This window comes from Siphateles boraxobius, unplaced genomic scaffold, assembly GCF_051911475.1.
Source record: "Siphateles boraxobius isolate OS27281-9 unplaced genomic scaffold, OSU_SipBor_1 35, whole genome shotgun sequence".
In the NCBI taxonomy this organism is placed as follows: domain Eukaryota; kingdom Metazoa; phylum Chordata; class Actinopteri; order Cypriniformes; family Leuciscidae; genus Siphateles; species Siphateles boraxobius.
The window spans coordinates 2,474,033-2,490,670 of NW_027508975.1; the positions used below are offsets into that span (position 1 = coordinate 2,474,033).

At 41.7% G+C, this 16,638-nt stretch overlaps 3 protein-coding genes across 4 annotated transcripts in view; 2 read left to right on the forward strand and 1 right to left on the reverse strand.

The window, feature by feature from the left end:
• Positions 1–16,638, forward strand: part of ppt1 (palmitoyl-protein thioesterase 1 (ceroid-lipofuscinosis, neuronal 1, infantile)) — a 356,601-nt gene that overhangs the window by 306,674 nt on the left and 33,289 nt on the right. The gene's annotated exons all lie outside the window — the stretch shown is intronic.
• zcchc17 (zinc finger, CCHC domain containing 17) lies at positions 76–4,529 on the forward strand. Of its 2 annotated transcripts, none has more exons than XM_077195793.1 (9): positions 76–93; positions 448–475; positions 587–666; positions 748–805; positions 1,628–1,728; positions 1,870–1,961; positions 3,060–3,160; positions 3,935–4,053; positions 4,215–4,529. In XM_077195793.1, exons 3-9 carry the CDS (start codon positions 592–594, stop codon positions 4,368–4,370), a joined length of 702 nt encoding a protein of 233 aa, XP_077051908.1. In that variant the 5' UTR covers positions 76–93; positions 448–475; positions 587–591; the 3' UTR covers positions 4,371–4,529. The 2 variants fall into 2 exon arrangements, with proteins under 2 accessions (XP_077051908.1, XP_077051907.1); XM_077195792.1 differs by lacking the exon at positions 76–93 and adding an exon at positions 135–272.
• fabp3 (fatty acid binding protein 3, muscle and heart) lies at positions 4,746–11,073 on the reverse strand. The gene is made up of 5 exons (XM_077195794.1): positions 10,932–11,073; positions 7,070–7,150; positions 5,622–5,794; positions 5,214–5,315; positions 4,746–5,033 (listed from the first exon to the last, which is right to left on the reverse strand). Exons 1-5 carry the CDS (start codon positions 10,933–10,935, stop codon positions 4,980–4,982), a joined length of 414 nt encoding a protein of 137 aa, XP_077051909.1. The 5' UTR covers positions 10,936–11,073; the 3' UTR covers positions 4,746–4,979.

Consider the following 16,638-nt stretch of genomic DNA (forward strand, 5'->3'; position numbering starts at 1 on the left):
CTTATTGGTTACTGTTAAATCTCTGAACCGGAAGAAATACACTCACCTACGGAACTCATGTGTCATCCAAACAAGAGGAGTGTACCGTTAATGGTCTGCATGTATTTACGTTTAACGTTGTGATGTTTTGTAGTGTATTATGGAGCGACGTGTCTGTCAATAACTAAATTTACCATATTTTCATCGGATTAAGATTTTTGGAATTTAAACCGCGACTATTTAGCACGTGCATATTGAAATTTTCTTATAGATCGCTTTCAAACAAGAAGAGTGCAATGGTCTGCATGTATTTACGTTTAGCGTTGTGATGTTTTGTAGTGTATTATGGAGTGACGTGTCTGCCCCTATTTACATTTGACCATATTTTTTCGGGATAAAAAAAGATTTTTGGAATTAAAACTGCACGTGCATATTGTAGTTTCCTTATAGATTGCTTTCAAATTACAGTAAAGGGTCCTCGATCTGAACCCATCTGGTAAGTTCATATACTCATTTGCATCACATAAGCACTTAGTGGCGTCTCAGATGCAGTGGTCAATGGTTGGATTTGTTTTATACACTGTTTTATACATGTGTTCCTCTGCAGGTGTGATGGAAGAGGAGTGGGCGAGAGAGCCAGCCGGTCTGGATGGAATTCCACCAATGTACAGCATTCTGAAGGGAGAGGTTAGATATAAGACTAAACATGTAGAATCTAAAATCACATGAAATGTCCTTTTACTGATCTCCCATTTCTTATTTACTTAGGTAGTGTCTGTTACAACATACGGTGCTTTTGTGAAGATTGCAGGATACAGAAAACAAGGTAAAGTTGGATAGTTACCTAGATGTGTGTTCTCATTTAAAGAGATAGTTCACCCAAAAAAGAAACTTCTGTCATTATTTACTCACCCTCATGTCGTTTAACCCGTAAGACTTTCGTTTATCTTCGGAACACAAATGAAGATCTTTTTTGATGAAATCCGAGAGCTTTCCGTCCCTCTATTGACAGCTATGCGACTACCACTTTGACGCTTAAAAAAGTTTATAAAGGCGATCGTAAAACTAATCCAAACGAATATGAATTTCTGAAGAGACACGATCACTTTATATGTTGAACGGATTGAAATTAAGCATTTGATCAGCAAACAAAAACAATAGCTCAACCGAACCTGCTTGAAAAGCGAGAACAAACTTCATTGGTTCTTTCAGAAGCTCAAACGTGATGCGTAACACGAATGAACCTCATTGGTTCTCGCACATCATGTGAACATGCTTGAGCTTCCGTTTACCACAGCTGATGTGTGAGTTCGTGTTTATATACAGTATATATGAATAAAAGCCTAAATCAAATCTGTTCATCATATAAAGCCACCGAGTATTTTCAAAAAATTTGGACTAAACCATGTGCCGATTCATATGGATTAGTTTTATGATCTCTTTATGAACTTTTTAAAGCGTAAAAATGGTAGTTGCGTAGCTGTCAATGGAGGGACACAAAGCTCTCCTCAGATTTCATCAAAAACATTTGTTCTGATCTTCATAAGGGTGAATAATTATTGACAGAATTTTCATTTTTGGTGAACTATCCTTTTAAAACAACGAATATGAATACACACATAATAACTTGTGTTTATTTGTGTTTCAGGTCTGGTTCATAAGAGTGAGATGTCATCCTGTCGGGTGGAAAACCCATCTGAAATAGTTGATGTAGGGGAGCAAGTGTGGATAAAAGTCATTGGCACGGAGGTACATTCAATTACAACACCGATATACCAGCACTAAAAGTGAAATTCATGCTATAATTTGACATGCAGCAGTGATTAATTTAGTGTCTTTTATAATGCAGTTATATTTTAATAGTAATTTTTGTTTTCTATCCACTATCAGATGAAAGATGATAAAATCAAACTGTCCTTCTCTATGAAATCTGTCAATCAAGGCACTGGCCGGGACCTAGACCCCAACAACGTCATGGCAGAGTAAGTGGATCTACTGTACATGAGTGCTGTATTTATACTAGGTTAAATACCCCTGGTTTCACAGACATGTTTGAGCCGTTTTAACTGAAAGCAGTATCTTAAAGGCACACTATGCAAGAATTGTAACTTAATATAACAGCTTAAAAGTCATTTCGGTGGTAAACAAACTCATAGTAGGGCGAATCATCCTGGTAGTAAAGCTTGGGGGGGGGCTGTGTCGCTGGAAAAACCAGCAATGCAAGTTTTGAGAGGAGCACCCCCGACAAATCTCACGAGAATCACGACATGCTTTACGGCAACAACGTCACACACATCAACAACAACACGAAGACACTTGCGCGCATTTCAGTCGTGATACTCGACGATGGAAAAAGCAAAGAAAACGCGGTCGGAAGAGACTAGGAAAAGGAAAAGAGACTCTGACAGCGTGAGTAACCGGACAAGAGTCCCACTCGCTCAGGCTTTCACTGTTAAAGTTGATTCCTGCGATTATCATGAGAACAGTTGTCAATCTCACATAACTATCAGGACATAAATAAGCCTACACGTTGTAAATAAGTGCAATTTGCTAACTATTATGATAAATTGCAATAATCATGTCTAACGACATCATAACGGACATTGTTACGAAATAATGCGACGTACATGTAACTTTATTGATGTCATCTGGCATTTTGTAATGTTTACATTAGGCTACACTCAAAAAACACAAATTAAATTATACAGTAGCCTAGGCTATTGGCTATTTACTTGTAATTTAGATGCAATCATGTAAAAACGTTATAAGCCATCAAACGTGGTAGGCTACTTCATTATTATAAAGTGCAGAGACACTCTGCGTGAGTGGTATTTACGAAAGTTAAGTTAAGATTCTAGGGGTCGGTGTTTGACAAAAACAGAATTCCTGAATAGTCTGCCTTTAAAATATGTCACTGCCAATGTTTTGTCTCAAGATGCACATCAGTAATGTTTTTCTAAGGCACGTTCATAAAAAGCCACTTAAATGCCCTAATTGAACTAAGGCTTACTCTAAGCCCCATCTGTGATACCAGGCCATATAGTAGTAATTATATGTGTAAATGAATGTTGTTCACTCAGACAGGACGAGCGTCGCCGGAGACAGTTCAGAGATCACACCGGGCACAAGATCACCTTGGAGGCTGTGCTCAACACCACATGCAAAAAGTGTGGCTGCACTGGTATGAAACTCCAGGTTGTGTCAACCTGACCCAATTCTAGTGCACATTAGACCCTTGACCCTTTTACAGACAGCCTGATTTTATCGCAAGCTCAACTGAAATGCTATTTCAAAAAGATTTACCCAAATGAAAATCATTGTTTTTCACTTGGTACATGTTTGGGTAAAACTTAGACAAATCTGCTGAAAAAACACTATAGCTTAGATTATATGAAGGATGATGTTAGTCGTGATGTGACTAATATTTAAAGCAAAAGTGTTTCTGAATGTCATTGCAATAATTAAAAGCTTGTGTTCTGTTTAGAATCTCTCTTCTGCTCACCAAGGCTGCATTTATACAGTAAAAAGTGTAATATTGTGACACATTATTACAATCTAAAATAACTTTATTATTTTTAGATATTTTAAAATGCAATTTATTCCTGTGATGCAAAGCAGCCTTTTTAGTGTCACATGATCCTTTAGAAATCATTCTGATTTGCTGATTGCAGTTTTATTATAAATGTTGAAAACTTGATACATTTGTTCAGGACTCTTTGATGAGTAGAAAGTTCAAAAGAACAGCATTTACTTGAAATATAAAAATGTTGTTTCATGTAAATGTCCCCACACTAGTGTATATTACAGGAAACACTTTTAATTGAACTTCATACACAATCATTTAGCGTGTCACTTTCACGGTCTTCGTTTGCAGGTTGTATGTGTAATCCCTGAACACCTGTTATGACAATGTTCAGGTTTTAAATATTGACGTGTATGTATGTTTGCATGCAAGGTCACTTTGCAAAGGACTGTTTCTCTAAGCCTGGCCTGCAGTACAGTTTAGTGCCAGAAGAGGAGGAGGAGCCGACCAGCAACCAGAACACCCAGTCAGAGCCCCAGAAACGTAAAAAGGTGCGGACACACCCCTGATACCAAAATTATTGCGCCAGATGACATGATGGCCCGCAAATGGTTGTGTAACCTTGCTACCAAATTCTGCAATACTTCCCTACTATTACAGACGACTCCATCTGTCTTTCATTTGCACGCTCATGATGCCCTTTTTCATGCAGGAAAAGAAGGCAAAGAAAGAAAAGAAGAAAAAGAAAGAGAAGAAGAGAGACAGTTCATCTGATAGCGGCGCTGAAGATGCCAAACGGCCGAAGCATTCACACACACACTCAGACAAGAAGAAAAAACACAAGAAACACAAACACAAGGCGAAGTAATTTTGGTTTGCAAATCGATTCAAACTTGCGCATGTCGTTTATTTTCAGGTTTATCTAGATTAAATGTATCTGGTCAATTTTGGAGTGTATTTTTTTGTTCATATTAAAAAAAAGATTTTGACCATTAAAAGAGACTGGCTTCTTGTGAGAAGGTTAAAAGGTTCACTGCACAACCTCTGAATGGCCCTTCACCCAGAAACACACAGACCCATGCGCTCGATATAGACCACAGGCACGTCAGCCAGCAGACACGGTACATGCTTAAATTAGAAAGACCTCACGGAAATACAAGCGTCCTTTTGGAAAATCAAAACACACGGTACAGCACTGGAGCGTTTAATGGAAATGTTGACACAATAAACAGCACTTGGTGAATTTGGCGCAAATGTCATATTTATTAGTAATCCGAAGGCATATGACATAACACTGACTGCAGAGGCATAACACATATCCAGAATAAGATATCATATACAGACATCTGGAGGTATGAAGTTGGAATTTTTTCAGTGTTTGAGGAACGGTGCAAATGAGAAACATGAACACTAGAGGAACAAACACTGGAAATGTACATGACCATTGATAAGAATGGGTTGTGAATGAAGTTTCTCTTTATTCCCCCTTCACATAGTGTCGTGTTGACACAACATCGCCAAGTGTCAATGTCTGTTAATAAAAGAAAGACGTTGGTCTGTTGATATAATAATTCATACAGTCAATCACCCATAAATATTGACAAAAGTAATTACTAAATGGGCAGCAGAACCAGTTATGCTTCTGCTGACTATGCTTATAATTATGTTCTCAGCCAAAAAGGCACTTACTGTAAATACACACAATACTGACCAGATTGAGACTGTTGTCGCTGACTTCTCGGACCAGGGTCGTCTCTTTACCGTCCCATTTCTGAACATGAATCAATTTGCCTCCATCTAAAGTTATCACGGACTGGAGAAAAACAGAGTAAAGGGCACAAGCAGTTTTTACTTGGAATACAATCTCATTTTTTCCTCTTGCTGCCCTGGAGCAACGATGACTGGCGTTTCTAAGCCTACATTAATGATTGACCCGATGAATGTCACGGGACGGGTCAATCTCTCATTGGGGCTTCTAAGAGGCTGTTGTTTGCCATCAACAAGACCCTATTGTGTTTTCCAAGACTATCTAAACTGCCCAATTCATAACGTGTCAGTTATCAAAAGTCTCAAAACACAGAACTATTGTAAGAGAGACTAATGTGTGAGATTTGATCACCTTGACTTTACGGTCATCTGCAGTGGTCTCATCGAATTCCTCTCCCAGTTTGAAGCTGATTTCTGTGTTTTTTAAAGTGCTGACGGTCTTAAGTGTGATGACGTCGCCCTCCATGGAAATGATGGTTGTGGGTTTGGTCATACTGCCAAGCTGGCGCATGGCGAAGCCCACACCTGATAAACAAACACACTTTCAGAAAAAACTATGAAGCCGTTTCAACAATGCACATGCAGAGGAATTCACATGGACAACCTCAAGACCCAAAGATACTTTTAAAGATTGTAATGCATCTATGTAATGTATTGTAATAAACAACACATTCTAAAGGGTTTAATTAAAGCTCTTAAATATATTTTAAAAACCAAAGTTGTTTTTAAAAATGGTCATGTACTCTTAAGAAGCTAAAAACTAAATGTTAGAATTAAACAAAATTCTAAAGGGCTTAAATAAAGTCCTTTATATTTTAAATATAACTATTAAAGATATGTCTGAAAAAGCCACAATTTATTCACAAAAATCCTAATAAGGAAAGAGCATCTGCATAGCTTTAGGCCAGCCCAGTATATTAATAATTAAACAAAGATTGCATTAATATTCAGTGGTTAGTCACAATTGAACACATCTCTGCAAACAACCAAACTCTGGAACGGTCAAAATGGTCAAATCATTAGCAAACATAAGGTTTGGGAGAATGCAGCAATTAGTATTGATTTGTTCAGCAAATACTGCGAGGGAGTACGACTGTGAACGCAGACGTGTTCTTCTTTAACCACAGATAAAGAGCAGGAAATCAGGGTTCACTGCAGTTCACTCAAGAGTTGTGAATTTGATTAGTAAGAAGGGAGTCAGAAAGAAAAATCCCCCAGTTTGTCTCACCCACACTTTCCTCCCTCTATTCCTTTCAAGCAGATGCACACTGATTGATTCACACCCCGTCTTCCTCTTTTAAGCCACAACTCACTCAACACTACTTTATAACATACAAAATCTTATGCAAGTGACCAAAAAAAAAAAGGCTTACAAGCTTCTAGAGACACATATTTCCATACGTTTCATGTAACAAAATATCAAGGCCATGGAATATGCACTAAATTATTTCAATGGCAAAATAAAGGGCTCATTGTATTTTATACAAGACAACAGCAGTTGCTCTGTATAGTCATGAATGTGGTTGTGCGTGTGAGCACATGTGTGCGTGTGTGTGTAAGAGTCGTCTCATCGAAAGAGACCTTCCCTGCACCATATGCACTCCATGTTAAACACACCCATGCACACACACACACCAGCACACATGCACCTTGCACAGTAAATGCATCTCAGATCACCTTTCCCTCTCTGAAACAATCAGAAACACACACCCAAATTACATGTGCTTACTTGCACTCAAAAGGCACATACCCTACATCTAGCTGTAAAGCACACACACCGACCACACACATCCTACTCACCGAGGGCTTTCATGTAGTCATCGAAATTCTTGCTCTCCTTTAACTCCCATGTGCCAACGAAAACATCTGCCATCTTTGGAGCTGAGTGAGAGAACAAGAGCAGAAGAATGAGAGCGAGAAAGAAAGAAACACAGTGTGAGAGAGAGGAGGGCAAGACAGCACCACTGAGCTTCTGCGATCTTACTGGACGATTTATAACTGCTGTTTGTGATGTAATCACTACAAGTCTGGGGGGTGAAAGAGGGAGGAGCGAAGCCAGAGAGAAGAGGAGAGATGAGTGACTGGGGGGTGGGGGGGGATGGGAATTGTAGGAGGACAATCAGTTAGAAACAACAGAATAAAGACAGACAAGTAGGTTGAGGAAATGTGCAAAAATTAAAGGGATAGTCATAACACATATCCAGAGTTTTATCATCATTTACTCACCCTCAAGTTGTTCCAAACCTGTATGAGTTTCTTTCTTCGGTTGAACACCAAAGATATTTTAAAGAATGATGGTGATCAGACAGTTGACTGCACCCATTGACTTACGCAGTCATTTTCTTCCTACAATGGAAGTCAGTGGTTACCGTCAACTGTTTGATCACAACATTCAGATGTACAAATTTAAAATAGATATTCATTTAAAAAATTGCTAAACGTAACATTTAAATGAAATTGTAAGCATTTAAAGATTAACTTTAAGTGACGGCACACGTAATCTAAATGTAAAAATAGTGGAAAAGATTATTAATAATTAAATATCCAAAACTGACCCGTATTGCTAATGTCTAATATCTTTCAATACCTGTTATGATTGTGCATCATACCCTACTTAAAACTGTATGAATTTCATTGCATTAGAAAGCAAAATAACTAACGTCGACTCTTAACCAAGTGACCTAATTTTAGTGGATGTATGGAGTCACTTGCCTTTCATTTTGAACTTAAAACCAAATGTCTTTTTAAAAAAATATGTTGATTGAAGATTTATTAGTTACATTTATCACTCATGCATTTACCAGATGCTTTTATCCAAAGCAACTTATAAATGAGAAACATCACAAGTAATATCTAATGCAAAGACATTCGTTCATTTGCCTGGAGAGCGAGAGAAAGAGCGAGAGAGCACAGCGAGGAGGGGGGAGGAGTGATTGATATTGGGACCGGAGTCAGGCCATATACTCTCTCTCTTTTACAAGCCGCTGAGGACATGACCTTATGTCAGAGGACTCGCTCTTCCCACCCTCTACACTCTTTGACTGGCTGTGTTCGGCCGTTCAGAGATCTAGTCGTATCAGCTGCTATTTGTACAAGAATCACCAAATCGTTGCACCAGTATCGCTAAACTTTTCACCGGCCCATCCTCTAAATTTACAAGTGTTTGCAAAAAAGTCTGCGCGGTCTGAAACGGACGATTGTTTGAGCGTGTGTGTGTGTGTGTGTGGACTGGAGCAGACAACAGCAAGAAGGGTCTGAATGCCAGGATTTGCACACAATAAGGTCTAGGGTTAATGCTGAACTCCTGAATTTTTTAGAGTTTGTAACGTGAGCATCTGTTCATGAACGTTAGACATCTGGTGCACACAGATTCTTTCGACAAACAACAGCTTTTAAGAAAAAGCCAGGAACAGATCTGTAAAATCTAATGCTAATGCTAAATTCATGAATTTGAGAGTCTACACCCTATGGAGCCCCTAAAGGGACATGGGGATTTGCATTGTATTGGGAAACTCTGCGTTTTGCATGAAAAACAAGCGAATGCAAAGTTTCTCAGTGCAACAAACAAATTGCAAAAGTACCGATTTTTCTCCCATCCAATATTTTTTCCCTTTAGGGGCTCCACTACACCTTTTGATAAAACTCAAAAACAAACTTATTAGATCTACAGTGAAAAGTTTTTAGGAAACTGAAATAAAACTGAAATGAAATACAAATAAATGTCAGATGTTGAAAAAATTGTTACCTTTGCAACTTAATAAATTAAAAATATATTGAAGTTGACATGCTACAAGTGCGTAAACTGAAAAAAATATAATAAAGCTAAATAAATTTAAGATTAAACTCTTCAAAATAAAGGTTCTTGAATCTATGATTCCATTAAGAACCTTTAACATTCATAGAACCTTTTATTTTATAAATTTTTTCAATTTTTAATTAAAATGTTTGTTACACTCCTATAAATAAACCTTTTGTTTTAATTCTCTAAAGTTTATACCTAATACTAAAATTTTAACAACAACTACCTGTACAATCTACAGAACCCAGTTCATTTCTTTAAAGGATTGCTGGGAGGAAATGTTCTAGGATTCGTTTGTCTTCATCATTCCCAGGGGAGACATGATGTAATATGGACAAACATTCAAACTTGGATCTGTTTGAACATGTACAAATACACACAGACACACACCCTTCTCTTTCACCTCTCCCAGATACTTATATTTCATTGTCTTTACAGTTATCCTAAAATTCACTATCTAATCTCCTCATTATTGTCAACTGACTCTGAAAAATTACAGCTGAATTGTATTATAACTGCAAGATAAATGTCCCATAAATTGTAGCTATTGCAGGCGTGTCCCATCACGGTGTGTGTTATAAATATCCTCCAGAATTGTATGCTCAAAAAAAAAAAAGTGAATCTGCGAAAAGAAATTTGGTAATTTATAGTTAAAATTCCATATAAAATACCCAATAGTATTAGAGTAATATTATGGTGATCTAAATGCATCACTGAAATTAACTACGGTTTTTATTTGTAGTATTTTGGTGGTTAATAGATAGTTCATCCAAAAGTGTTTTCTCATCATTTACACTTCCTCAAGTTGTTCTGAAACCTGTATGAATTTCTCTCTTCTGCTGAACACAAAATAAGTTATGTTGAAGAATGCGGTTACCAAACAGTTGACTGTTTTTCCCCCCCCGTCAATTAAGTCCATCAACTGTTAAGTTAGCAACATTCTTTAACATATCTTATTTTGTGCGTGTTCAACAGAAGAAAGATATTCAGGTTTAGAACAACTTGAGTGCGAGTAAATGACAGAATTTTAATTTTTGGGCGAACTAATCCTTTAAATAAGCTATAATTAAGTCTTCCGGTTGAAAAAGCAAAGACAGTATAAGTTCTCAGACAGTATAAGTACTCCATACTGCTCTCCAGGTTCCTCACATTGACGTTGGAAGCTTGTATGCAAACCACATGTTGTGAAATACAGTTCAGTTCTCTTAAAGTGATTGATGTATAACCTCATGTGTTGTAACACCCCTCTTCTGGAATGATTTATAATATGTGGGTTTTATATAGGCCTACTCAGTATTTGAACACACACTCACACACAGTTGACAGCCATGTGTCTAACCCAACACAAATGTGTGACTAAACATGGTATGCATGCAGAGTTCATGTGTTTGACGTTTGACACGAACAGGTGGTAGAGAGACAGAGAGAGAGAGAGAGAGAGAGAGAGAGAGAGAGAGAGAGAGAGAGAGATATTGAGCAGACCCTTTTTACTCAGGTCATGAAATCAAAGTCCAAGTCTCAAACACACAAAACGGGTCACAATACAAATTCTGCCATAAGTAGGCTATTAACATGTTTTGTTGGCATGTTGTTAGATTCTAGTCAGTAGCATTCATGTAATCATCAATAATCAAAATAATATTTTGCAGAGTCATGTCTTTAACATGGGGATCTGCTCATTTTTAATAACTATGAAAAATAAAAACAACGTTTTCCACGTTTTAGAAGATCTATCGAGTTGAGGTTCGTCACGTGCATCACAAATGTCGTGTAGCGCCCAGCACAAGCTAACCATCTAATATCTTAAAGATGTATTTATGAAGTGTGAATCTATAATGTAAGTGATAAAAAGATAGTACTTACTCATTGTCCCAAACTGAATGGAAATCACTCGTGGCGTGGCGTGGTATGGTTGGTTAACCCGTCACGCGAACGAAAAACATATAACGTTATAGGCCTATACAAAAATTGTCTCCGGGGCGGTACCCTTTCAAAAAGAAATCTTCTTTGTACCTAATTAGCTCTAAAAGTTGCATATGAGTACCTTAAATGCACATGTTAGTTCCTGAAGTGTACATATTATTACCTAAATTGTACATATTAGTACAAATGATACTGCCCGATCGAGTGACGACTTTTGTACCATTTTTTCTTAATGTACTAATGAGCAATTTTACTGACGTAAATTTAATCTATTTATGTAACATCCTGTTAAATGTTTCATCATTGTCCCTCCAAATATTAAAATGCATTATGTAAATTCAATTGTAAGGCAGAAGTAGGCTTTTGTGACTATGATCAGCATAGCAAAATAAATATGTTTTATAAAATGATAGTTTAAAAAAATGGATAGTTTGATTCTTGGTTCTGATTGGTTGTTTGGTTGAGCCGTTGAACCTGTTACATAGTTACTTTTTAAGGAACGTCATGCGTTACTTTACTTTTGCCTTCATTTTTCTCACCTGCAAGACTTGGCTTGTTTTTTTATATATTTATAACGAAAAATATATATTTTGGGCAAATAGTACAGTAGAGGGCGCAGCTCAAGCAAACCTCCCTGTGCTGCCATCCTGGATCGCAGAGGAAGAAGATGCAGGAGAAGAAACTTTAAAAAAGCTTACATTACCAATAAAAACTAAAAATCTAAAGTAATTGTTGCTTGTGGTTTAACTGAATCATCGAAGGTCAGCAACAAGTACATCGGTCAATAAAGTAAGAAAAAATGCATAAAAATATTTGTTTTATTTAACATTTTTAATTATTGGAGGTTTGCATAGTATTCTGATTTTGCATTTCACAGATTTTTTTATTATTATTTTTTTTTAGGAATACTGAATCTTATTTTTGTGCAAGTGAGATTAGCAAATGCATGCTCACATTTAACTGCCACTCTTAAGAAAAATGATTAAACAGTACCAGATTCGGGTTCTTCAGCTTGTAACAATAGCAGAACCCTTTGTGATGCTAAATAGAACGACTCGGTTACTAACGTAACCTCGGTTCCCTGAGAGGAGGGAACGAGTATTGCGTAAGTAGCTTACGCTATGGGAAAACTCCTTTTCTCGAGAATATTGAAGTCTTTATGTAAAACGCATTGCAGCTGCACAGCTGACAGCAATGAACGAAGGAAGCTCGGTCATTGGCTGTGCTGCGGCAACTTGCTCGAACCAATGACGGGGCGACTCTGAATGCGCGACCAATGAGCGCGCTTCGCGCCGGCACGCGTCAGAGCCCGCCAAGATGGGCGTGGCCAAGAGCTATTTATTGGGCGCCCCGTCATGAGAGTTCTTTAGGTTAAAACGACTGAAGCGAACTAACCAAGCACAAGCACGGCAGCTTACGCAATACTCGTTCCCTCCTCTCAGGGAACCGAGGTTACGTTAGTAACCGAGTCGTTCCCTTTCGAGAGGTCTCTCCTATTGCGTAAGTAGCTTACGCTATGGGAACCCCATGCAAAACGCTGTGCGTGCTGAACTTCGCCTTATGATAGCCAGAGGCAGGTGCCTGAGCTGAAAAGCAAAGTTATCATCCAACTAGCTGGCAGAGGCGAGCTTTATATGTGGGAAAAATACAGAGCGGCTAGAAGGCGCTCAGTGTGACACAAGCACATACATAATCTAGATACGAACTTGTAGTTCAACTAGTATCATGCTGATAGTACATTGGAATGCAATGTCGGGACCTGTAGGTTGTAGAACCTGATAAATGTGGACGGTGAGCCCCAGCCTGCCGCCGCACAAATATCCTCGATCGGTATCCCGCTCGACCATGCCCAGGAAGAAGCCACACTCCTGGTGGAGTGTGCTTTGACTCCCCAGGGGCATTGAAGTCCCTTAGCTTCATAAGCCAGCGCTATAGCCTCAACTATCCAGTGAGAGATTCTCTGCTTTGAAACGGCGGAACCTTTCGTACGGCCGCCAAAGCATACAAACAGTTGTTCTGTCTGTCTGAATAGGGCAGAATGCTCCAAATACACTCTGAGAGCCCTAACGGGGCAGAGTAGATTAGCGTCGTGTTCGTCTGCTGGAGACGATAGCGCAGTTAGGGAGATAACCTGTGCTCTGAAGGGAGTGGTGAGCACTTTAGGAATATACCCATGTTTCGGTCTAAGGACGACCCTGCAGTCGTTAGGTCCGAATTCTAGGCAGGCAGCGCTTGTCGAAAGCGCGTGCAGGTCGCCCACTCTCTTGACCGAGGCGAGTGCCAGCAAGAGCGCAGTCTTGAGCGAGAGCTGTTTAAGGTGCACGGTTCGGAGTGGTTCGAACGGGGGCCCTTTAAGAGCGTCTAGGACAGTAGCTAGGTCCCAGATCGGCACTGAGGGGGGGCGTGAAGGGTTCATCCTCCTAGCGCCCCTTAGGAAACGAATAATTAAGTTGTTTCTTCCCAATGGACGTTCCATTACAGGGTTGTGTGACGCTATGATGGCCGCCACATATACTTTGAGCGTGGAGGGGGTGCGGCCCGCCTCCAGAAGCCCTTGTAGAAAAGCGAGTACGTTTGTAATCTCGCATGTCTCAGGGTTCAGGCCCTTGGCATTACACCAGTTACTGAACACTTTCCATTTCTGGGCATATAAGCGTCTCGTGGAGGGCGCCCGCGCCTCAGCGATGGTTTTTAGCGCTCCGCTCGTGAGGTTCCTGGGAACCCGTTGAGGGGCCATGCATGAAGGGCCCACAGATCGGGGCGGGGATGAAATATCATCCCGCTGGCCTGACTGAGGAGGTCTGGCCTCAGTGGAATCGGCCGTGGTGCAGATTGCATTTGCATCAGATCTGGAAACCATGTTTGGTTCTTCCAGAGTGGAGCTATCAGAAGCACTGCGTTTTTCTCCTCTCTGACCCGACTGATGACCTGTGGCAGCATCGTGATCGGGGGAAAGGCATATAAGGGGCGGCTCGGACAGCTCTGGGCGAGCGCGTCCGTGCTCTTCGTGAAGAAAAGAGAGCAGTGCGCGTTCTCCTTGGAGGCGAAGAGGTCGATCTCCGCTTTGCCAAAGGTTTTCCATAACCATTGAATCGTCAGCGGGTTGAGAGCCCATTCTCCTGGGAGAATCTTGTCTCTGGATAGCATGTCTGCCCCCTGGTTCAGGGCGCCTGGCACATGCGCTGCTCTCAGCGAGCGCAAGTTGTGCTGGGACCATAAAATGAGTCTCCTGGCCATTGAATGCATGGAGCTCGACCTGAGTCCACCCTGGCGATTTATGTACGACACTACCGTCATGTTGTCCGTTCGGAACAGGACGTGTTCGTTTTTTAGATGTGGAAGCAGGGCTCTGAGAGCCAAAGCGACCGCTTTCATCTCCAGACAGTTTATGTGTAGGCGCTTCTCCGGGTTTGACCAAAAGCCGGAGACAGGCCTGCCCTCGTAAAGGGCCCCCCAACCTATTTTGGAGGCATCTGTCGTTATCATCTTTCTCCTTGTGTTCACACCCAGACTCACGCCTGACTGGTACCAGTCGGCGGCTTTCCAGTGCGTCAGGGCTTTTATACAGCCGTGAGTAGGGACGCGGCTCTTGAGCCAGCGTTGGAGAGGGCGCATATGCAACAATCCTAGCTGGAGTACGGCCGATGCTGAGGCCATGAGACCGAGCATCCTCTGAAACCGCTTGACGGGGGCGCGCGCGCCCGCCCTGAATGATGTTGCAAGGCGCCGGATGGTGAGCGCGCGCTCTGATGAGAGACGCGCTGTCATTTGCATCGAGTCTAGAACTATTCCCAGGAAAGAAATCCTCTGGCTGGGAGATAGTATGCTTTTTGCAAAATTGATTCTTAGACCCAGGCATTCTAAATGGCTGATAATCCAAGATCTGTGTGTTATTAACTGACTCTCTAATTGTGCTAGGACCAGCCAAGCGTCGAGATAATTCAGTATTGGCAGTCCCCTTCGTCTCAAGGGGGAAAGTCTTGCGTCCATACATTTCGTGAATGTACGGGGAGCCAGGGACAGGCCGAACGGAAGTACTGTGTACTGGTAAGACTGTCCCTCGAAAGCGAATCTCAGAAACGGCCTGTGATGAGGCGCTATTGGAATGTGAAAGTAAGCATCTTTCAGATCCACTGAGAGAAACCAATCTCCTGGGCGTACTTGCGCGAGGATATGCTTGGTTGTTAACATTCTGAACGAGCGAATCATTAGTGCTTTGTTCAGGTGTCTGAGATCTAGGATGGGGCGGAGACCACCATCCTTTTTCGGGACGAGAAAATAGCGGCTGTAAAAACCTGCCTCGCTCATAGAGGGGGGAACAGTTTCCACAGCGCCCTTTTCTATTAGTTTGCGCACCTCGGTGCGTAGAACCTGTGAACACTCCTTTCTCACTTTCGTCTCGACCACAGTCGTAAAACGTGGTGGTCTGCGAGCGAACTGGAGCGAGTATCCGTGCTTTACTATATTCAATACCCATTTCGGCATATCTGGAATGTTTTCCCATGCCGCTGCGTTTACAGATATGGGGTGAATACAGGCTAGGGGCGGGCCGCTGTGACGTAGGGACCCGGCCAGCGAATCGCCTGAGCTCGTAGCTCTCAGAGGCGCGGGCGCGCGCTGAGCAGCTGAGTGAATGGGCGCGTGTGTGCTTACAACAGCGCGCTTTATGTCTGTAAAACTCGCAGCCTGAGCTGGGGTTGTGTTTGACACTGTAAGGACAGTGTTTATAAGTGGGGGTGCATAAACAGTGGTAGGCACACGCGTCACTTTTATAATGTTTCCCGCTTTTACTGGGGATGAATTCATAACTGTGTGAACAGTGCTTGTGTGTAGTGGTGCGTACATGACCGTAGGCACGTGATCTACATTCATGGGGCGCGCAGCCTGAGCTGGGAATGAATTTGGCACTGTTTTGACAGTATCTGGGAATGCACACTTTGTGGACATGTGAACCCTTAGTGACACAGGCAGAAAAAGACTCTTTTTGTGTTTTCTGTGCGTCGCCGTAAAAACGGCGTTTGTTTGCAGGTGAGCGAGCTCTGTGACTGGCCCATTGACTGCTGTATGGACATTTCCAGCCGCCTGTAAGGGGACTGGGTAATGTTTGAGCTTTTGCAGAGAGAGTGGTCCGGCTTTTGCGAGACACGCACTCTCTCTTCTCATTCCTGTGGCTAGGACGGCTTTCGAGGCTCAGGGTTCAGCACAATCTTGGGCCGAGGACCCCGTCGCTCAGGAGGCGGCTTGCGGTTGTGGGAGCGCGTGCGGCGTCGAGCGTCAGCATGAGGCGCGGGCTGAGAGGCGGTGGGAGCTGTTCTAGCCCGCTGCGGCTGTGGCGGTCTCTGTCTGCTCTGCGATGAGCTGGAGCGCTTGGGCAGGAAATGGCGCATAGCTTGTGAAGCGTTCTGGGCCTCAGTGAAGCGTTCGGCGAAACCTTTAACCGCCGGTCCAAACAGCCCGCTGGTGGAGATAGGCTCGTCGAGAAACGGCGCCTTATCCGCGTCCTTCATCTCCGTCAGAGTCAGCCACAGATGGCGCTCGAGAACAGTCAAATTAGCCATGGCGCGGCCAATAGACTGGGCGGTGGCCTTCGTGGCTCGCAGAGCTATATCAGTTGCGCTGCGTATGTCCTTAAAGGCTTCGGGTTCGG

What these genes read in the sequence shown, in the direction of transcription:
- zcchc17 (XM_077195793.1), top strand. Translation starts at nt 592, where the DNA reads ATGGAAGAGGAGTGGGCGAGAGAGCCAGCCGGTCTGGATGGAATTCCA. An exon ending in ACAGCATTCTGAAGGGAGAG is followed by an intron (nt 667 to 747) that starts GTTAGATATAAG and finishes TTATTTACTTAG; the next exon opens with GTAGTGTCTGTTACAACATA. An exon ending in TAAAAGTCATTGGCACGGAG is followed by an intron (nt 1,729 to 1,869) that starts GTACATTCAATT and finishes ATCCACTATCAG; the next exon opens with ATGAAAGATGATAAAATCAA.
- fabp3 (XM_077195794.1), bottom strand. An exon ending in TGACTACATGAAAGCCCTCG is followed by an intron (nt 5,795 to 7,069) that starts GTGAGTAGGATG and finishes TTTGTTTATCAG; the next exon opens with GTGTGGGCTTCGCCATGCGC. An exon ending in CAGATGACCGTAAAGTCAAG is followed by an intron (nt 5,316 to 5,621) that starts GTGATCAAATCT and finishes GTTTTTCTCCAG; the next exon opens with TCCGTGATAACTTTAGATGG.